This window comes from Lepidochelys olivacea (genome assembly GCF_965140295.1).
Source record: "Lepidochelys olivacea isolate rLepOli2 genome assembly, chromosome: 13".
In the NCBI taxonomy this organism is placed as follows: domain Eukaryota; kingdom Metazoa; phylum Chordata; order Testudines; family Cheloniidae; genus Lepidochelys; species Lepidochelys olivacea.
The window spans coordinates 33,150,666-33,173,055 of NC_140423.1; the positions used below are offsets into that span (position 1 = coordinate 33,150,666).

Below are 22,390 nucleotides of genomic sequence, written 5' to 3' on the forward strand. Positions count from 1 at the left end.
AGCCCTTTCCTGCACCCCAAACTCCTCATCCTTGGCCCCACCCCAGAGCCTGCAGCCAGAGCCCTCACCCCCTCTCGCACCCCAACCTCCTGCCTCAGCCTAGTGAAAATGAACAGGTGAGCAAGGGTGGAGGAGATCGAATGATGGAGGGAGTGGGGATGGAATGAACTGGGGGTGTGGCCTCGGAGAAGGGGCGGTACAGAGGGCAGGGCAAGAGTTTTCAGTTTTCTGCAAATACAAAGTTGGCAACCCTAAATCCAGATAGATGCCAACTAAGATTTTCAAAGAGGCCCAACGAGCACTCAATGACAGTTATGCACCTAGGGACTTTTGAAAATCCTACTAGCCACTTAGGTTCAACCTTCTGCTTTTTAAAAGGCAACCAAAGAGAACTTTCATTTAACCTGTATAGATAGAAATAGAACTACAAACATTGTCTCAAAGAATTAACTCTAATTCTCTGTGAAAGCAGCGATTGAATTTTTATTAAATCACACTGTTTACCAGTCACATGAGAAACACAAAGATACAGCATCTGTGTATGAGGGAGATATGTATAATGTATAATATAATATCCATATTGCTAATCTGGAACATTCAGTAATAACATCGTGGCATTTAGAAAATTACTTATGCTATATAAACTATTCTTCATTTGAAAGGGTTTTTTCTTCCTGATAAGACTTCGATTTCCCTGATTTTTTTCCATCTTTGAAATTATTAATAGAACATTTTTAGCAAAAATTGTCAGGCTCAGATCCTTAGCTGCTGCAAGATGTTCAGGGAGTGACATCAAATTGCATTAGCTAGGGATCTGACCCACAACTCCTATGGAGATATGCTGATTTACACCACCCGGGGATCTGGCTCATTGACTACAATGGGTCTATGGACATTTACACTGGCTAGTGATCTGGATCTCTAAGCCCATTGCAGCTAGTTCAATTTACACAAACTGAGGTCCTGGTCTATTGTTTCCAATGGAGTTCTACTGATTTACACCAACCGGTCCCATAGACTTCATTAAGGATTCTGACCCTTGGTCTGTGATTTATTTCTGAACACAATTTTTCATGATTGAGCATATATATATGCTCTGTCTGACATATTGAAATCAGGTTTCTAATAGAAATCATCATTCAAAAATATAAATCATGCCTCTATTTTCTTCCCTGGTAACAGCATTCTCCTCATCAGTCTCCTGATGGCCTTTTTCATCTCGGCATTTCTCAGCGTGTAGATCATTGGATTCAGCATTGGGGTGATTAGAGTGTACAAGACTGAGACCAACTTGTCCATGGGGAATTTCCTGAAGGGTCGAGCATAGATGAAGATGCCAGGAATGAATATTAAGCTCACAACTGTCATCTGCGTTCCACAGGTGACCAAAGCCTTGTGCTTCCCCTCTGTGACATGTGTCCTTATCTCAACTAAGATGACGGTGTATGAAGTGAGTAGAAAGATGAAGACTATTATGAGAAGCAGCCCACCGTTGAAGACCATCAATAGTTCAATCAAGTAGGTGTCAGTGCAGGCCAGTTTGATGATTTGTGGGACATCACAGTAGAAATTGTCTAGGACATTAGGCCCACAGAACGGTAACTGGAGGATCAGTTCAATCTGTACAATAGAGTGAGCAAACCCACCCAGCCATGCCAGTGCCACCAACCCCACACATACACCTCGGTTCATGATAGTCAAGTATTGCAGTGGTTTATAGATAGCCACGTACCGATCGACTGCCATCACCACAAGACAAAAAGTCATTGCAGCACCGATGAAATGGAAGAAGAATATCTGGAGGAGGCACTCATTGAACGAGATGATATTGCACTGAGAGAGGAGACCTGACAGCAGTTTGGGGGCATTGACTGAAGAGTCGCTGACATCTAGGAAAGCCAAGTTGGCCAGCAGAAAGTACATCGGAGTGTGCAGCTGGTGGTCGGTAATCACGGCAACAATGATGGTGAAGTTTCCCACCCAGGTTGTCACGTAGACTATGAAGAAGACAACAAAGAGAAAAGACTGTAGCTTACGATTCTGAGTGAAGCCTACGAGAACAAATTCTGTCACTGTGGTGTTGAAATTCTGCTGTTCCATTTTGTGTCCTTAAAATATATCTGCAAATTGAACAGAAATACTATTACTGCTACTCCTAATGTTTTTATAATCTCCCCCTTAAAGTTACGCATATAACATTTATTTTAAACCCACATCAACAAACCAAGGTGGTTTGGGAATTTTCTTATATTTCTAAATTAAACAGTACATCCTCATCCCCACTTAAGGGGAACCCTGATACAGCAGATGATTGTCATTTCACCAATACCGATCTTCAGTGTTGGGGTACATGGAATAAGGGGGGTTGGCCTGCCCACCAAAGAATTCCTCTGGTAACCATTGTGTTCATTCCTATTCCTGCAGCCCTGGGGCTCTAGACCTCCCTGATTTTCTTTTTCAGCATCCAGGTTTGGGATCTTCAGTCTGTTTTCCCCTCTTCTTTTCTTTTTTTATATTTCAGGTTACCCCATTTTTTCCTACTGTACAATTGGGGATGAGAATGTGAAAAAGTGTGAGAAAACCACAACACTCTCACATGGATGTGTGGGGATGTAACACTTGATTATTACCTGTTCTGTTAGTTCCCTCTGAGGCACCTGGCATTGGCCACTGTCAGAAGACAGGATACTGGGCTAGATGGACCTTTGGTCTGACCCAGTCTGGCTGTTCTTATGTTCTTACATTTTACCATTTGAAATGCAAGAAGTGAAAATAGTGGCTCCCAATGAAATGAAAAGTTTCATTTTATTTTGACATGTTCTAAAGAAAATTTGAGAACATCCATCCCCAAAAGTGATTTTTCCAATCAAAAATCCTGATTCAAACTAATCCTTCTTTTTGAGAGTGACCTATTTTTTTCAAATGAACGTCAACCAGCTCTGAAAATCTCTCACATAGAGAACAGCGCCATGTCACTCCAAGCATGAGCAGCGGGGGAGGATGGCTTTGAGGGTAAACCACTGGTTTGGACTGTGGGGAGCTGCGTTTGGTTTCTGTCCTGCCATAGTCATCTTCTGTGCCCTTGGACAAATCCCATCCCCTCCTGCTCTGGGATTTTCCAAGAGGAATAGGGGTACTAGGGGACCAGTTCTCACTGATTTTCGTAGAGAGTTAGTTTCCTGATTTTTTAGGGTCCTTTGAAAATCACAGCCTCAGTTCTCCCTTTCTACAATGATGCTGCAAGTTTCCGTCTCTTTGCAGGAGTGCCAGGAGGTTAAATACTCTAATGACTGTGAGCACTCAGGTAAAGTATTGATGATGCCAATCATTTGGAGGCGATGAAAATCGGGAGATGGGTGGGTATAGCTGTGGCACTATTCAGAGTTCTCTGAGGCGTCCAAGGTGAATCACTGCCACCTGCTTCCAGCGTGTGAGGGCCTCGTTTGTGTCCAGTAGGGGAAACCCTCCCCAACCACCAACTGCTGGCACCACAAGTCTCCGCTTTGAACTCCACAGGCCCCGCTCTGTCCCAATGCAGGCTAGCAATTTACATAGCCCATTTGTCTCACTTTCAGACACCTGCACTGCAGACTGATCTGCCGCCTCTGTGGAAGACACGCACCCCACCTCAGTTCAACACTGGTCCTAGCACAGGGATCTTAGATGCATCTGTAGTAAAACCACATTGAAGTTTATTGAACAGAGCTAGAGATTCAAATGATAGAGATAGAGATTCAAACGAAAGGAAGTATAAAGGTTTGGAAGCATAAGGTTATGAGTAAAAGAACAAAACAAGAACGTAACTGATAGCATATGCTTATTAACAAGTTCCTTTCCTGCCTAATATTTATAGTCCTTGCAGTGCTTGTCCAGTTCAGAAAGCGAGGATCCACCTTTCATGAAACACCCTCACTGGCAGAGTTTTGCCTCTGTAATGGACAACAACTCTTTCTTCCTCTTTTATACACTTAAGGAGGATTGGTTCTTACCCCAGGGGGCATCTTATTCTGAGACTTTTCTTGGGTTTTTTTTCTTTTGGCTTTGCCATCCTCAAACTGGCACCTGGTCCGTATACGGGCTGCTCTATGGATGTCCATTGTTCTCAATGTTGATAGAGTTAGCCCCACATCCACCTTGCCTCCTGTGATGAAGTTTCACTTCAACAGTTTTGAAACCCAATATCCTACCTGGTACTCTAAAATTACTTCTACAAACATCACAAAATAACCCTTACAATCAGCCAGCTTTTAGCTTTTGGCAGAGACCACACAAAACCCTCTGTAGTGAAATACTGAGAAGATGGTTGGACACAGGGGTAATATACCTGCCTGTGTATGCCTCTGTTTGTCCCCCATCTGTACATATCCGAGATTTGCTACTCTGGTGCTGCTCTTAGGATGAGGATCTCTGAGCAGGAGATCTGTGAGGAATGAATTCATGATCTACAGGTAAGAACTTCTACAGGTTGAGTGAAAGGACCAGAACTATTAGCTCAAACATTGTGGGAAAGCCACCAAACCTCTATACATGCGCTAGCCAGTAAAAGGAAAGAGAGAGGCACCCAACATTTGCATAGGATACACTTTCATCACTGTTAGATGTGTGACTTTGGAATATTTCAGACACTCAGGATGGGATTTTCAATGGAACTAAAGAGAGTTAGGTGCACAACCCCCTTTCTAGTAGAAAGAAAAATATAAGAACATAAAAATGTCCACACTAGGTCAGACCAGTATCCTGTTTTCTGACAGTGGTCAATGCCAAGTGCTTCAGAGGTAATGAACAGAAGAGGTTATCATCAAGCGATCCTTCCCTGCTTATCCAATCTAATAGGGACCGGGGCCAGACTGGATCATCAAAAATTCCAATCATCCGTAGAGCTTCATCCCCAGTTCAGTTAACACACAGAGCCGGATAATGGAGACTCTGGTAAAGAGGATTCTAAGAACATAAGAGCAATCATCCTGGGTCAGACCAAAGGTCCACCTAGCCCAGTATCCTGTCTTCTGACAGTGGCCAATGCCAGGTATTTCAGAGGGAATGAAAAGAACAGGTAATCATCAAGTGTCGCCCATTCCCAGCTTTGGGCAAACAGAGGCTAGGGACACCATCTCTGTCCATCCTGGCTAATGGATGGACCTATCCTCCATGAACTTATCCAGTTCTTTTTTGAACTGTGTTATAGTCCTGGCCTTCACAACATCCTCCCGTCGGGTTACCTTTGTTTGACCCTTTGACCACACTCCTCTTCCTGTTATTTTATTAGCTGTCTCCTGAAATCACTTGGCTTCCAGGTCCTGCGAATCTCCCCCTTAGACTGGGGCGGGGGTGGAACCCTTTAGCAGTAGGCAGGCTTCTGCCCACCCACTTCCTGGATCTCAATAGGAACATCCTCTAGCAAAGGGTTTCACAGACTGACTGTGTGTTGTGTGAAGAAATACTTCCTTTTATTTGTTTTAAACCTGCACCTATTAATTTCATTTGGTGATCTGTAGTCCTTGTGTTATAAGAAGGAGTAAATTAAACTTCCTTATTTACTTTCTCCACACCAGTCATTTAACAGCTAATTTAGACCCCATCATTTTATATGTATATTTGAGATTATGTTTCCCAATGTGCATTACTTTCCATTTATCAACATTGAATTTCATCTGCCATTTTGTTACCCAATCACCCACTTTTGTAACATCCTTTTGTAGCACTTCGCAGTCTGCTTGGGACATCACAATCTTGAGTAGTTTTGTATCTTCTGCAAATTTGGCCCCCTTACTGTTTACCCCCATTTTCAGATCATTATGGTGTTGGGAATCTCACTCTGTTTTTGTCTGCTGATCCAGGCACTTCCCTGGGTTCTTTCTAGTCTTCATTTCTCACCTCCGCCTTGCCCCAGAGATAGATCTTTCAGATCTGGGCAGCAGAGGGTCCTACCATGGTAGAAGCAAAGTGTGAAGACTGGTCTACACCTAAAACATAGGTTGACCTCAGTACTTTGCTCAGGGCTGTGAAAAACTTTATCTTCTATGCAGCGTAGTAAGGTCCACCTAGTCCCCTCTGTAGATGAAGTTAGGTCAACGGAAAAATTCTTCCATCAACCCAACTACCCCCTCTCAGAGAAGTGAATTTGCTACATAGAAGGTAAAACCCCTCCCGTCAATGCAGGAAGCGTCTACACTACAGTGGCACAGCTGCAGTGGAATAGCTGTGCTGCTGAAGCCACTGTCATGTAGACATACCCTGAAAGAGACTGTCACAGATAGCCATGGCAGTAAAGGTTCTGTGCGCCATTTTCCTTCTAACTCATGGAGGCGCCCCCTGAAAACCCCAGCTAATCGTTTTTAAAGAGCTTTATAAAAAAAGATTCCTTTATATCTACTAAGTGTATTACCTCCGACCAGATCTCTCTTTACTTGTTAGCAGAGTCTGGGGGCTGTTCTCCTCCTAACCCATGCTCCTCTGAAATCTCCAGCTGATATCTGTAAAGCCCTTCAGAGGAGAAATCAATCTATAAGTATTAAATGTTATTTCCCCAACCAGATCTCTCTTCCATTATCGGCACTGCAATAACAATGTGTATCCGTAGGATCACATTGCACATTCTATGCACCGAGAATCAGTACCTCACACAACCAGCTGTACCTGTGATCTCTAAGCCAGCTTCCTCCGAATGACCGAGGATGGCCTGGGGAGTCAAATCTCAGAGCTGTTCTTTGCTCTTCTGACAGGCAGGGGAAGAGGACCTCGTTCCAAAGAGGGGACAGTGGCACAAAACTTCCCTTTATAATTACTGACTCTTACATGAGAAGAAACAACTCTAAAATCCTCTTGCATGTCACGGGTCATGATCAAGAAAATTGACTCTTTGGGGAACTGGGGATACTTCCACTGGAGGACTCATTAATAAGTTAATGGAGTGTTGCAGTTTGTTTTTGTGTTTATGTTAGTCACTCAAATACAAGAGGCTGTGAAAATTCCCTTTAGTGCAGAGATGTCTGGGGTTGACACAAGGGGGCTATTGGGGGTCACAGTGCAAGAACTGGACATTTGACTGGCCTCCAAAGGAAATTCCAGGATTCCTGGGTTCTGTCCTGGTGCTGACATAGAAATCTGATCAAGGGGCTGAAACACAACAGAAGTAATCAGGGTTTAAGGTTTTCATGCCAGTTCTAAATGGGCAATGCAGTCTAACAACTATAGCAGGAGGCGGTTGTATTGCTGGATCCCTCACGGTCCCCGTTAACCTATTTTGTTCAAGAGGTCTACTGAAGGGACTAATAACCTTTTGGTGATGTCAAAATGTAAGGTCCAAGTTAAAAGTTGGTCTGATTCTGGGCTCATACAATCTGGGTCCCCAAACTTCAACATTTTGCAGCTCAATAGGCACTTGGGAACTTATTGTATCAATCAGAACCTGGTCTAGACATCTCAGAAGATTCTGGTACCTAATTTTATCAGGCAGTTCGGGAATAACATTAACGGGATCCTGATTAGTCCTTTGGATAGAACAGAATTCTAATTTGTAGGGTTCTGACCAGGCCAAGTCATTAAGGGTGTTACAAACAGCAGCCTCGTTCACTTTTAATTGGACTTGTGTCCCTAGCACAACAGCACACAAAGATTACAAGAGCAACTTGCTGCAAGTGCCAGTCTGAGGCCATATTCTTAAGCTAAGGCCTTTGGCTAAGCAGCAGAAGCAGCCATAAGTTGGAAAGCGACCAGTCACATCCTCACATTCCAAACCAGTCACATTGAAAGAAGGTGCTATGGGGCTGTTAGGAATACACTCCTGTCCTGATAATGCCTATCACCTCCAGAGAAAAATGTTTAAAGACAACTTAAAGTTTGATAGCATCCTGTCTGGCAAAAAATCACTTCTCAGTAGTTGTGGTTGTAAAACCCACATTTCTGTATGTTTTATCTTTATGGCCCCCACTTTTCTATTGTTAATCTGTCTGGTTCTCTAATAATTAATTTTGCTAGCTGTAAGTTAATGAGGGTAGTGGAATATAATTGGTTAGAGAATTATGTTACAATACGTTAGGATTGGTTAGCTAAATTTCAGTAAAATGATTGGTTAAGGTATAGCTGAAAATATTACTATATAAATTAGGGGCAAACAGAAAGTAAGTGGGGATTCGAAAATAAGGAAAAAGGAACTTAAATTTAAGCTTGCTGGAAGTTCACCCCAATAAACATTGAATTGTTTGCACCTTTGGACTTTGGGTATTGTTGCTCTCTATTCATACAAGAAGGACCAGGGAAGTGAGAGGGTAAAGGAATAAGCCCCCTAACACTTCTTACCATCCTAACCTGAGTGGCTCTGGCTGGGGATTTAAAGAAAATTAAAGGAGTTACCTGCACAAACCATTTAACTTTCCTGGGGTATGTCTACACTGCAATCGAGGGGTGTGGTTAAAGCCCCTGTGGGCATACACAAGCTAGCACTAACCTAGCTACCTGAGTAGCAATAGCAGTGAAGCATGGGTTCAGCATGGGCTAGACAAACCCACTTGGAACCCTGCAATGCGCTGCTGCTCCTGACATGAAATGAAGCACGTAAATATCACAAAATAATATAACATTTAAAATAATATTCAAAACAACGCTTCAGAAATCTGAAACAAAATTGAGAAATTTTCTGAAATGACAACTTTCCCAAACTGATTTCTTTTTCAGAATTTTCATTTCATGGGAAATTTTGATATTTTCCTCCCCAGAATTGGACCAATTACAAATTTAAAAATGTTGAAATTTCCAACAAATTGGAAATTCTGAGTTTTGTCCATACCTTCTCTCTTCCTTCTTTTTCTATCTATCTATCTATCTATCTATCTATCTATCTATCTATCTATCTATCTATCTATCTATCTATCGTGATTCTGTAGTTCTGAGGGTATATCACAGCTAATTATGTAGGCACAATGACGAGGTATAGGCCAATAATTTCAAACCTGTTCCCTCATGTTGTTTCTTATTTCTGGGGTGGCTAAAAGTGGTACAGTTTTGAAAATCAAGCACTTGTGTGAATGTAGGTTGAAGTCCTGGGATGAAGTGCTGGCCCCATTGAAGTAAATTAACGTTTTGCCTTTGACTTCAGCAGAGCCAGGATTTCACCCTGTATGTTTTTGGGTATTTTCTTGTTTGTTTGCGTCTCTCTCTCTCTCACACACACACACGCACTCTCTTTGTGTATATTCTCTCTCTAATTATTTTTTTTTTAACTTTTTCCATACAGGGACACAACCAATAAAGCAACATGGTCATTTTGGCATTAAAATTTGGCCAGTGGACAAATTAAATGACAATTCCGTAACTCCAGGCCAGAGGCAGTGCTAGCCCATTGGGGGCCCTAAGCAGGAATATTTTTGCCCCTCCCCCAACACATAATAAAAAACACATAGGAGCCCCCCTTGAGCTGCTTGGGGTCCTAAGCAATTGCTTAGTCTGTTTACGCCTAGCGCTGGCTCTGTTCCAGGGTACTTGGGCTCATGATATCAGAGCTGGATGGTGGTGACATGACAGTTTCCATCCTGCATTCCTTGTGTATGCAAAAAACCCCATGGGCCCAAACCTGAAGCCCTTCCTTAGTCAAAATCCTTATAGACTGCAGGATCAGCCCCAGTGGGCCCTTTTGATGCACAAAGAGGGTTGAAGTCTATCAACGGCTGACCAGCCTCAACTCTATGAAGGTCCTTCAGGCCCAGAATGGCAGTGCCTTACGGAGGTCTGAGCACAGCAGTATGGAAAAGGAGCATGACGCAGTATACAAAGAACTCAGGAGCCCTTAGTTCTCACCCCAGCTTTGCCACTGACCTGCTGTGTGTCCTGAGGCCAATCATTTCCCTTCTATCTACCTCTCTATGACCTCCTATTGTTCTTCCGTCTTGCCTACTCAGATGGTAAACTCTTTGGGGCTGAAGATTTCCACTGCTATTGTTCTGGGCAGCACCAAGCCTGATGGGGCCCTGATTTTGCTGAAGTTTTTAGGTACGAAAGTAATGACAATGGAACTGTAAGCATGGGCATGGAGCTGGTGCAGTTCACAAACTCTCCTGACATATGTTCCCTTTGTGGCGATAGGGAGACTCTGGTACACATCTGTGTATAGTGTGTGTGGCTGAAGTCCCTCTTCCAGTGCCTCTAGAACAGTGGTTCCCAAACTGGGGTTGCAGAACGTTACAGGGGGTTCACCAGAAAAATGTCACTAATGGCGGCCAGAGGACCCCGGGCATTGGAGGCAGCAGATGGGACCCAGTTGCAGGGCAGACGGCCTGAGCCCCAGGGAGAGCAGGGCCGGGCAGTTGGGGCTGGCAGCCCGAGCCCTGCCCCCATGAGTGGGGGAGCTGGGAGCGCGAACCCCAGCGCTCTGCTTGGGGCTGGCAGCCCAAGCCCCAGGGAGAGCGGGGACAGGCAGTTGGGGCTGGTAGCCTGAGCCCCAGGGAAAGCAGGGCCAGGCAGTTGGGACTGGCAGCCTGAGCCCCAGGGAGAGCAGGGCCGGGCAGTTGGGACTGGCAGCCTGAGCCCCAGGGAGAGCAGGGCCAGGCAGTTGGGACTGGCAGCCTGAGCCCCAGGGAGAGCAGGGCCGGGCAGTTGGGACTGGCAGCCTGAGCCCCAGGGAGAGCAGGGCCGGGCAGCGGGGACCTGCAGCCCGAGCTCAGTGGAGCTCAGTTGACCGTGGCGGTCAACGGGGTCCAGCAGCAGGAGCCCCACAGAGTGCGGAGGAAATTTAAATTTAAATCCCTGGAAATATTCATTTTTAGGAGGGGGTTCATGAGATTTCACAATGTAGTGAAAAGGGTTCGCGGGCTGTTAAAGTTTGGGAACCACAGCTCTAGTACAGTGGTTGGCAATCAGGGTAATCTGATTGAAGGCTGTGAGACATTTTACTGACGTTGACAGTCTGCAGGCATGGCCCCTGCAGCTCCCAGTGGCCGCGGTTCGTCGTTCCTGGCCAATGGGAGCAGCGGGCCATCCCCGTCACCCATTCCCATTTGTCTCTGCTGTTGACTCTCATTTACTACACCCTCTGTTGGAAAAACACAGGCACAGCAACCTGTCTCATCAGCCACTTGGACACCTGGCAAACTTGTACCAGTCTACAGCTGTTCAGGGTTTTGCATTTGGCTGTCTTTCTGGTCACAGGCTTACAGCAGTGTTACAAAACATTCAGTCTTGGCTGGCTGAGCCAGACTCTTAATTGACAGAAGGAAAAAGGAGAGAGGTAGGAAAGAGAAAAACAAAGATAGGGAAGGAAAAGGACTTCTTGCAGGGAGGGGAGAGGGACAGTTTTTGGTTTTGGGGGGGTGGGAAGAGAAGCAGCATTGGTGGGGCCATGGGGGAATTGGAGGAGCAGGAGCAGGGCCTTGGGGCAGAGCGCAGGCAAGGCCACAGCTCGGGTGTCCTTTCGGTGGCACTGCTCCAAAGGCAGCTGGCTGGCGTACCTCCAAAGAAGAAATGAGGGTTTATAACAGTAAGTGAGAACAGGCTCTGGTTCTGTAGCCGTGATCCTGGGTTACTTACTAGTAGCAAAGTTGGGACTGGACAGAGTCAGATCTCTCTGAAACCAGTGTCGTGTTAATATGAAGAGATTGCACAGCACCCCCCAAATACCCCCTCCACTACCCCACAAATACATTTGCCCACTACACACACACCCCTCCACCCTCAAATACCCTCTCCTGCCCCTGTACACCCCCCCTCCCAATACCCCACCCAGTACACATACCCACCTCCACCACCTTCCAAATACCCCCTCCCAGCGCACACACAGCTCCAACCCTACCAAAACCCTCTCCCAACACGTCATCAATACCTCCTCCAGGTCCCCTCCCCCAGCAGTGTCCTCTATTTGGGAACTTGAAATATTGACACACTAGATAGAGTTGAATTTTAAAGGCAGATCTTTCTGTTCCCCTTCATGGTGTGAGTGCAGAAGCCCCTGCCGTGTGATAGAGGCAAACACGGGTCAGTCCCAGGGACTCTCATCTGGCAGGGGTTGGTTCAATCTCAGATTTTACTTTTTATTATTATTATTATTATTATTATTATTTACTTTTTAAATTTTATTTGATATTTTTAAACTTTCAAATCTATATTACTTTAATTAACTTTCTATTTCTTTTATATTCTGGCCTGTCCCCTCTCACCCAGGCCTGAGCCCCCCTCCCCCAACCGAAACCAGACCCTCCAGCCATCCCCATCTCCAGCCCCGACTCAGGCCCGGCCCCTCATAGCTGGGCTGCACAGAAGCGGAGGAGAAAGGGGGAGGAGGCACTGGAGAGGGATCCGCCGTCATAGCGAGACGTGGTTCCCATAACTCCTTTCCCCCCATTGGGAAGAGGAGCTGATACTACGCCAGCCGGGGAGCTTATCAGCTCAGCTCCCCACCATGAAGATCAACCCCTGCCAGCACCGCTCCACACCCACCTGCGGCTTGCAGTTTGGGGGGTAAGGGGTAACGCATGGACCCCCGCTTCCCAAATTATGCCCATGTTAAAAATTGGGGGGTGGCCATGGGTTTTTAAGAATTTTGTAAGCCCCTCAGAGATAATGGACATATCTAGCCAGCCGCTGCTCATGTTATCTATTTCCATTTTTGATATCATTTCATTCACCTTTAAATTAATATAATAAAGGGGATGAGATCTGGGTGTTCATTTTTCCACCACATAAGCTCCATGAAATGGTCCATCTCACAAATCCTACCTTCCAGGGAGCACAGCTGCCTATTTGAAGGCCTCCTGTTTGCAGGTGTTACTGATGGGCTTCCTCTCATCCTCCCCATGTGCTGTGGTGCACTTTGAAAAACCTGGGCAACATGTTCCCCTTTTACTGCACTTCAGCTCATTAAAGAAAATCACAGAATCATAGACTATCAGAGTTGGAAGGGACCTCAGGAGGTCATCTAGTCCAACCCCCTGCTCAAAGCAGGACAAATCCGCAACTAAATCATCCCAGCCAGGGCTTTGTCAAGCCTGACCTTAAAAACCTCAAAGGAAGGAGATTCCACCACCTCCCTAGGTAACCCATTCCAGGGCTTCACCACCCTCCTAGTGAAAAAGTTTTTCCTAATATCCAACCTAAACCTCCCCCACCGCAACTTGAGACCATTACTCCTTGTTCTGTCATCAGCTACCACTGAGAACAGTCTAGATCCATCCTCTTTGGAACTCCCTTTCAGGTAGGTCAAAGCAGCTATCAAATCCCCCCTTATTCTTCTCTTCCGCAGACTAAACAATCCCAGTTCCCTCAGCCTCTCCTCATAAGTCATGTGTTCCAGTGCCCTCATAATTTTTCTTGCCCTCCGCTGGACTCTTTCCAATTTTTCCACATCCTTCTTGTAGTGTGGGGCCCAAAACTGGACACAGGACTCCAGATGAGGCCTCACCAATGTCGAATAGAGGGAAATGATCACGTCCCTCGATCTGCTCGCTATGCCCCTACTTATACATCCCAAAATGCCATTGGCCTTCTTGGCAACAAGGGCACACTGTTGACTCATATCCAGCTTCTCGTCCACTGTAACCCCAGGTCCTTTTCTGCAGAACTGCTGCCGAGCCATTCGGTCCCTTGTCTGTAGCGGTGCATGGGATTCTTCCGTCCTAAGTGCAGGACTCTGCACTTGTCCTTGTTGAACCTCATCAGATTTCTTTTGGGCCAATCCTCTAAACCCAGCCTCCTGTTTGTGTGAAGTCCCTAAATCATGGAAACATGGCTCCCTATGTTTTGTTTAGGTCCCATGAGAGGTGCTGACCTCTGTTGTCATTTTCTTCACTCCTTCCTTGAGGCCCTTTTTTCCAAGCCTGGCATGATGATGTTAGGGAGTGCAAATGTCAATGTTAGGATTCAGGCCTGTATTTTTGCCTAAAATATAGTATTTTAAGTTTTGCTTTTACCTGTTTAGTTTTTGATACATATATATTCTTACTAATACATGTGAACAAAGGGATCCTTACTAAGAAAAAAAACACTAGTATGTTGCTTTTCCCCAAGCCAAATGGGTTTTTGTTAGAATAATATAAACAAATAAAAGCAGTTAAAGTGTTACTGGGCATGGTAAAAGTGTAACATACGAGCGAACACTTAAAAACTACCCCAACTCCTTATATCAAGGCAAGGTCAAGCAATCAGTCGAGAAGAACAAAGGGGGGATTTTGGTAAGGGGAGAGCCAAAAAAATGCCAGCCTCTGACCGTAGCACAACCTCACTCTCTTACCCCTCCCATGGGGTACAAAAGGGGTGAAATAAAATCCCCAGACGCATGAACCCCCAAAACACAACATAACCATAGGTTGTAAGGGGTGAAACTGCGGTGGGCATTCAGTTCAGGTATAATTATGCTGACTGAAAAGAAAAAGTTGAAACACTGAAACACAAGGCTGTGTTATGGAACACATGCTTGCTGAAAACTAACCCCAATAAACATTGGATTACCTGCAGTTTGAACTTCTGGTCTTCTGCTTTCTGTGCGCACAACAAGAAGGAGAAGGGGGAACGGGGAAGGGGGAGAAGGGGGACGGGGAAGGGGGAGGGAGATAAAGAAAGAGCTCTCTAAGGAACAAGATCCTCTTAGCTTCAAATTACTGGCTCATTTTCCTTTGTGGAGTCAAACAGAGCTGTTTCCACAGCTCCATCTAGTGGCAGATCCTTCTTATACACACACTTAAATTCTGGGTGTTTTACTCCCCAAACAAATTGAACCTTGAGACCTTTCTTCAGAACATTAAAACAAGCACCAGAGATACTTTCCCCTTCCATTTGATTTCTTAGATGAAACTTATATTGTGCTGCCTTTCACATGGAACCAGAATTGCTCGAGACAGTGAAGGCAGGAGAGAGCCCTGCCTCCCTGAAAGTTGGTACCCTGAGCCAGGTCTCTCAAGGCAGTGAGATCAGCCTGAGAGCACTAAGCTCTGTAACACTGGTGTTGCTTTGTGAGGAGGGGAGAGTTTGTGTCTCCTTGTTTTCCTGTCTTTGCAACTGTAACAGCTAGAGACTTTTAGGGCCAGATTCACAAGGTAGATTTAGGTGTCTCACTGCCGCACTAGGTGCCAACATTTAGAAACCGCTGGCATTCACGGAAACCCTGCTCAGCTGCTCCCTAGCCCTAGAGGTGCCTACAAACCTCAGGTGTCTAAGTTTCTACCTGTAAAGCCCTCAAGACGCCAATTTTTTTGCCAGTGGGCCTGCACAAAGCCCCCTAAGCACTGATGCTGCTGAGCAGCTCAGCACCTAATTCAGGCCTAAACCTCACTGGGATTTGCAAACTAGGTGCTCCCCCACCTATCTCGGTTGAGGGGCCTGATCCCTGTGGGTGTGCTCAGATCTCTCAGTCTCTCCTGCTGAAGCTTTTCCACTCTGTGTACATACTTAAAACTTCCCTGAAGCAGGGACTTGGAACCAAGGTCTCCCAGGAGAAGGGACCAAGCCACTAGGCTACAGAGAGAGTGAGAATTACTCTACAGCCTAGTGGCTAATATGGCTAGTGCATTTGCCTGAGAGAGCCAGGTTCCAGACCCTGCTTCAATGAAAGCTGGACCCAGGTCTCCCACCTCCCATGAAACTGCCCTTCTGGCAGGCTCCTGGAGTTCCCAGGATCCTTGGGAGCGCCGCCTGCCTGCCTGGTGGGCTGCTGCCCCCTACTGGGGCTTCCAGGCACCACACTCCTCTCAAGGCTCTTCCCTCCCCATTCCCACAATGTCCAGGAGGGGTGAAATTAGTGTGTGGAAAAATGGTGGTATGCTCCTGAAGCTTGACCAACTGTGAAGCTGAGTTGAATTCACAGAGATCTTGGTCCTCCAGTTTCCAGAGAAGAATATGAAAGATTTCAGGGGGAAATTAATCATGTGTGGCTTTTATGGTAGCAGTCCTCTGCTAAGGCAAACAGAGTCTGGTGTCTCTGTCCACACCACACTATCAGTTCACATTACACTTACCTCCCAATCTCCATCCACAATTCCATACTCCCAACCCAACTCCTCAAAGATCTACAATAAGGACAAATGCAAAGTACTCCACTTACAAAGGAAAAATCAGTTGCAAACATACGAAATGGGGAATGACTGCCTAGAAATGAGTATTGAAGAAAGAGATCTGGGGGTCATAGTGGATCACAAGCTAAATTTTGAGTCAACAGTGTAACACTGTTGCAAAGAAAGCGATCATTCTGGAATGTATTAGCAGGAGTGTTGTATGCGAGACATGAGAAGTAATTCTTCTGCTTTACTCCACTCTGATATGGCTTTAGCTGGAGTACTGTGTCCAGTTCTGGGTGCCACATTTCAGGAAGGATGTGGAAAAATTGGCAAGAGTCCAGAGAAGAGCAACAAAAATTATTAAAGGTCTACAAACATGAAAAAATGGGTTTGTTTAGTCTGGAAAAGAGAAGACTGAGGGGGGACATGATAACAGTTTTCAAGTACATAAAATGTTGTTTCAAGGAGGAGGGGGAGGGTGGCTAAACACTGGAATAAATTACCTAGGGAGGTTGTGGAATCTCCATCATTGGAGATTTTTAAGAGCAGGTTAGACAAACACCTGTCAGGAATTATCTATATAATGCTTAGTCCTGCTATGAGAGTGCAGGGGACTGGACTAGATGACCTTTCAAGGTCCCTTCCAGTCCTATGATTCTATGATTCTATTTCTGTTGAATTAGTCAACAGTGAAACAGCTAATGGTGTGCATAGTTGCGCCAAATGGGATTTGAAAATGACGGTGTTCAAACAAAGCTTTAAGGCTGGGATTTTCAGAAGACCCTTGGGGAGTTAGGCATCCAACTTCCATTGGCCATCATGCAAGGTTAGCTGGTGGCATTACTGCCTTTTACATCCCTTTGAAAACCTCAGTCTCAGTGCCTATGATTAGGTAAACCAACTTTACAAAGCTGGCCCAAATATTATCAGTAGGCTTTAGAGTCAAGACCCTAATTGAGAAGCGAGAGATCCATCACCATGTTCCATGGACATCTTGGGTCAAATTTATCTCTGGCATAAATAGATTGATTTAAATGAGGTTAGAGCAAATATTTCTTTCTGGAGATTCCAAGTGACTGCTACAAATTTTAGATACTCAATTCCGACTAAAACTCAGTGGAATTCAGACACCAAACTTCTTTAGATCCTGTTTAAAATCTTAAACATGGATTTTCCACACAGAATCCTTTACCAGGGTCATGTTTAGTGAATTTATTTCCCACCCACAAGGCTTAGACACTTATTTCTTTCTGTAAAATTGTCAAAGCCAGAGAAGTGTGAGTGATCTACACCACTCCAGAAAGACACACTCTGGCTTTGGATGTAAACTGGCATAGAAATGTACATCAACAATGAATACCACTGTTTCCAATATGCATCAAGGCTGTACACTACAATTAAATGTACTTCAGCAAATAACAAGATGCTGACTTCCCTCCCACATCTATAGCAGCATCATCCTTGAAAACACACCAGATGCTCTGGGGATATCTTCTCAAGAGCCCTTTTTAAAGTACATATACTTAAGTTCTCCTTCAAGTTCCCCATTGTTAGTAATAAAGAGCCAACACCATTTATTTATTTGAGCTACTTGGTGAGATATATTTCATGTTTTGCTGTAGCTATTATAATGGATCTGATTGTTCAATCTTTCATGCATGTTTGAATCTAATCTATCTATCTATCTGTCTATCTATCTACATTTCTATTTCCCCATTTCTGTATGTGTGTTCCTTTCTGTCTCTTTCTTTTCTATCTGTGTGACCATTTGTGTCTCTATTGGAATGTTCAGAACTTTCAGGTGTGGTGGAAATCAGAATCGGTAGTCTTTTAAAAAACTACCATGCCATACATTTCATTCATGCAATCATCAGATAATGTAATCTTTCTGCTTTTGCTATGCTGAAAATTAATGGATCTCAGTATCAAATGGACTCAGAAATCTGGAAGTATAAACTGTGAAATATAAAGGATATAATTATTCTAAATTTTATTAATTAAAATATGTTATTGTTTTCTATATATTTATCACCAAATTATTATCTCTCCATCTATGTTTGTGTCTCTCTCTTTATCTATCAATATAACTCTTTGCCTGTCCATTGAATTACTTGAAAATTATGGTTGTTGGGGAGGTTAGAATTTGGCTCTTCAGAAGAGAGCTATTATAACCTGTCATGCATTGGATGGCCCAGACATTTCATACTTCAGCACTATCTTTAGGGTATTATTCTTTCTCTTTGAACATCTGACTGACTTCCACACAAGTCATTGTGTTGTCTTTCTAATTCAACTAAGCTGAAAGCTGACGGTGGATCCCAATGTAAAGAGGACTATGATACTTTGCATGGTAGAATTGTGGGACTGTAAACAAAATAAGAATGAAGCCTAGGGTGAGTCTTTATTTTGCTAGCAAATAAAAGCAATGATCATTATCATCTCTCTCTTTCTCCCTCTCTCTCTCTTCCTCTATGTGGAAGCCTCTTTGTCTCCTTCTCGATCTGTCTGACCATGTGTCTGTCTATTGAAAACTTTTGGATATTGTGATGAGAACAAATTGGCTCATCTGTAAAGACTTGCTATAACCTCCCATATCTTTGAAGGGCACAGAAATGTCCTACATAAACACTTTATTTAGAAATTTGTGCCTTTTTTCCCTGAACATATAAACATATGAGATAATGTAATATTTCTGATTTAGGTAAGATGAAAATTAATGGATTCCTATATCAAATGGACAGTGATACTTTGCATGGTGGGAATCTGGGAATGTAAAACAGTTTGAGTAACGAAGGGTAGAATTATTCTGTATTTTATTAATTTTAATAGCAACCTATCTATTTATTGATCTCTCAATCTGTCTATGATGTCCCTTCTGTTTCTCTCTTTCTCTGTTTCTGTACCTATAATATTATACTCAGTGCTTACAGTGAGGTTGTGGAGAACAGAACTTGGCCCCTTATTCCATAATGTTACCATGTTTCTGAAGTACACTGAAGTCTCTCCAATAGAAAAGTTTTGTTAGAATATTGAACATTCTTTCTGAATGGGCAGCTGAGTTGGAAAAAAAAAAGACAAAAGGTACTTTGCATGAAATCTGGAAATGTGTAGCCACTAAGTAAATGAAGACCAGAGCATTTCTATATGTTCTTCCACTTCGAGAAAATTATCTATATATCCAACCTCAATGTTGTCACCTTACTCTGTCCCTGACTGTAATATTAAACTTACAGTTCACAAAGTCTAACTTCCTTTATTTATCACTTGGATAGGTACTCCACAGTCCATGGAAGGACAAGCTGTTTCCTGTGATTGGCCTATAGAGAAGGATTCCTGAGCTCTGTTCCAAGCTGCAAAAGAAGAGTGGGTTCCAGGGTTTAGAGGTTCATGGGGCTCCTGGGTAAAACTTGGTGAATTTTTTGGACAAAGAGTTTATTTGTTATTGAGAAAGGAAGTTTCAGTTGTCCTGAAAATATTCACTAATTACATGAACTGTCAAATAGTTTCAGCCAAAAATATATTTTTCAGGCTAGATTCAAAGGGATCTAGGTACTATTCCCAAAACAGCCAGAGGAGGAGGAGCACCCTTTAAGATTTTTAGCCTCCTTGTCCAGACACTCAGCTGGGACGTATCAGTGTGAATGCCTCTTCTAAAGCAGGGATTTGAACCACAATCATCCCCCCTTTTTCTAATTAAGCACCCAAACACGGTGCTATAGGCCAGGCTGGGTGGGCACTTTTCTTATTCTTTTCTTTTGAAACTGTTCCATTTTGTGTCGCTAAATAAATATTAATTGCAGCAGCCACTTGAACTTGGGACTCCCACCTACCCAATTTTTGATTTTTCAGAGCTACTAAGGGACACATATTCAGCCAGCTCTTCTCCTGGGTTCTGTGCCCTGCTAGGAGGGTGGGGTGGGAGGTGGGGAATATGATCTATTAGTTAGACAAGAGGAGGTTGGGCATCAGCCCTCTAAATTTCTATTTCCAATTATGGGAGGAGATTGGGGTCTAGTGGATTAGAGCCCGGGCGTTGGATACAGGTCTGCTGCATCCCATTCCGGTTCAGGCAGGGAGTGTGGTTCAATGGTTAGAGTAGTGGGTACTAGGAGTGAGGTGCAACCTTGATATAGAGTTTTCTCTGGCAGTGAGACACCCTGGGTCTGTTTTGAACTCCAGAAGGGAAGCAGTTTCTGGTGATTAGATGAAAGTCAGAGAGTCAGAACTCCTAGATTCTATCCCATTTCTGGGAGAGGAATTAAGTGGTTAGAGTGTGGGGGATGGAAGTCAGGACTACTGGGTTCTCTCCCTGGCTTTGGAGAGAAATGAGATCTGTTAGTTGGACAGAGGGATGGGAGGGAGAAAGAAACTCCAGATTCATCCACTGACCAAAGTGAAACTTCTGACATGTTGCATCCTTACTCGTTCTTCTTGTTTGTACTCCATGCTCTTCTCCCCTGCAGTTAAGTGAAGAGGTGGCCATGGAGAATCAAACCACACCAACTGAATTCATCCTCTCAGGATTTTCCAAACTCTGGGGCTTGCGTTTCCTTCTCTCGGGCGTCATCTCCATCATCTACATCTTCACCCTGCTGGGGAACATGCTCATCCTCCTCCTTTCCTTGGTGCAGCCGTGTCTCCGAACCCCCATGTATCTCTTCCTGGGGAACCTCTCCCTCCTAGACATCTGCCAGACCACCACCACCATCCCCCAGATGCTGCAGCACCTTCTCTCAGGCAGCAGCAGCATCTCCTATGCAAGCTGCATGGCACAGCTCTACTTCTTCCTCTTATTTGTGGGGGCAGAGGGCATTCTTCTGGCCACCATGGCATATGACCGCTATGTAGCCATATGCAACCCACTGCACTACACAGTGCTCATAAGTAACAAGATTTGTTCCACACTAGTGGCTGCCTCTTGGCTCATTGGCAGTCTCAATGCAGCTGTTCACACAGTCCTCACAATCCACCTGTCCTTCTGTGGTGTCAACAGACTCAGCTACTTCTACTGTGATATCCCACCCCTGCTGGCTGTGTCCTGCAGAGACATCTCCCTCAATGTCACCATGACAGTGATCTCCAGCCTCTTCTTGGGCTGGGGTCCTTCTTTGTGCATCATCCTGTCATACGTGCACATTATGTTCAGGATACTGAAGATGCAATCGTCCCAAGGGAGGAGAAAGGCCTTCTCTACCTGTGCATCCCACCTCATGGTAGTCCTGCTCTACTACGGCAGCTGCATCTTCACCTACATCAGACCCATCTCCAACTACTCTCTGGACAAGGACAGGATGATCTCCCTGCTGTACAGTCTCATCACCCCTATGTTAAATCCAATCATCTACACCCTCAGGAACAAGGATGTGAAAGGGGCTATGAAAAAGGTCTTTGATAGGAAAATGTTTTTCTAAGGGAGTCAAGATTACTGCCACCTACCCCCAATGCTGGGAAGGGAGTGGGATGTAGTGAATTAGAACATATGGGAGGTGATAGTCAAGATTCAGCCCACGTTCTAACCCCTTCCTGAGTAGAGAGTAGTGTCTAGGGGGTTAGAGAATAGGGGCAGGACTCCTGAGTTCTGTTCCTAGCTCGAGGAGGGGAGTGAGGTCTAGTGATTGAAGTAGGGGCTGTGACGGTGCCCCCCATAAGGCTTTATGGAAATATGCATATGAATGTATATATGACATAACTGGAATATGTTTTATGCTACTGTCATGGTGCAAGACTCACCCCTGTGGTGCCTCCTGCTGGTCTCTCAGGGAATTAGCTCTTCCAGACCACCTCCCGGAACCTGGTGCCCCTTTCCCTGGAGTGCTGCCCCCTGGCAGTACCCCCACAGATCTGGGTTTCCCCTCCCTGGGGAACCACCACCCACTATCCCCACCTCGCCTCAGTCTTTGGCTACTGCCAGTCACCACTGAGTCCCCGCACAGTGGGGCAGACTGCAGTGTATAAGCCAATCATCCCAGGCAAGGGGGGTTTGGACCTGCTGCCTCTGCTTACCTGTGGGCTTCCCCCTGCAACCCTAGTACTTATCCAGCCTTACACTAGGCTAATGGAGACAGCTGGAACCAATCAAGGTCCCACTTATACTGTTTAAAAGCTCTCCTTCCAGTGCCCTCCAGGAGGCTGAGGTGAAAGGAGCTGGAGGAGAGGAAGCATTGCTGAATCCTTAGGTAAGGCTGAAGCTAGGAAAATGGGGCCATGGGGGAAGTGGCCCAGGGAATCAAAGTGGTGTCAGTGGTGAAGGGAAAACCACCAAAAGCTGCCCACATTAGGGTCCCTGGGCTGGAACCCAGAGTAGAGGGTGGGCCCAGGTTCCCTCCCCCCACCCTCCACCCCCATACTCTACAGAGATCCCCTGGAGAAGGGAAGCAGGACTCGGTCCAGGCAAGAGGCTGAACTGCGCCTACTGAGGT

At 45.0% G+C, this 22,390-nt stretch overlaps 2 protein-coding genes and 2 pseudogenes across 4 annotated transcripts in view; 1 reads left to right on the top strand and 3 right to left on the bottom strand.

The window, feature by feature from the left end:
• LOC311529434 (olfactory receptor 5V1-like) overlaps window positions 1–22,390 on the bottom strand; it is a 504,463-nt pseudogene that overhangs the window by 355,744 nt on the left and 126,329 nt on the right. The gene's annotated exons all lie outside the window — the stretch shown is intronic.
• The window catches only part of LOC311529399 (olfactory receptor 10A7-like), a 329,327-nt pseudogene that overhangs the window by 220,155 nt on the left and 86,782 nt on the right, over window positions 1–22,390 (bottom strand). The gene's annotated exons all lie outside the window — the stretch shown is intronic.
• On the bottom strand, window positions 670–14,492 carry LOC311529837 (olfactory receptor 4D2-like). The gene is made up of 2 exons (XM_084646098.1): window positions 14,431–14,492; window positions 670–2,120 (listed from the first exon to the last, which is right to left on the bottom strand). Exon 2 carries the CDS (start codon window positions 2,098–2,100, stop codon window positions 1,153–1,155), a length of 948 nt encoding a protein of 315 aa, XP_084502224.1. The 5' UTR covers window positions 2,101–2,120; window positions 14,431–14,492; the 3' UTR covers window positions 670–1,152.
• Window positions 20,453–21,382, top strand: LOC311529851 (olfactory receptor 5V1-like; the record flags this gene model as incomplete). The annotated part of the gene is made up of 1 exon (XM_084646112.1): window positions 20,453–21,382. The coding sequence occupies one exon, from the start codon at window positions 20,453–20,455 to the stop codon at window positions 21,380–21,382; it is 930 nt and encodes a 309-aa protein (XP_084502238.1).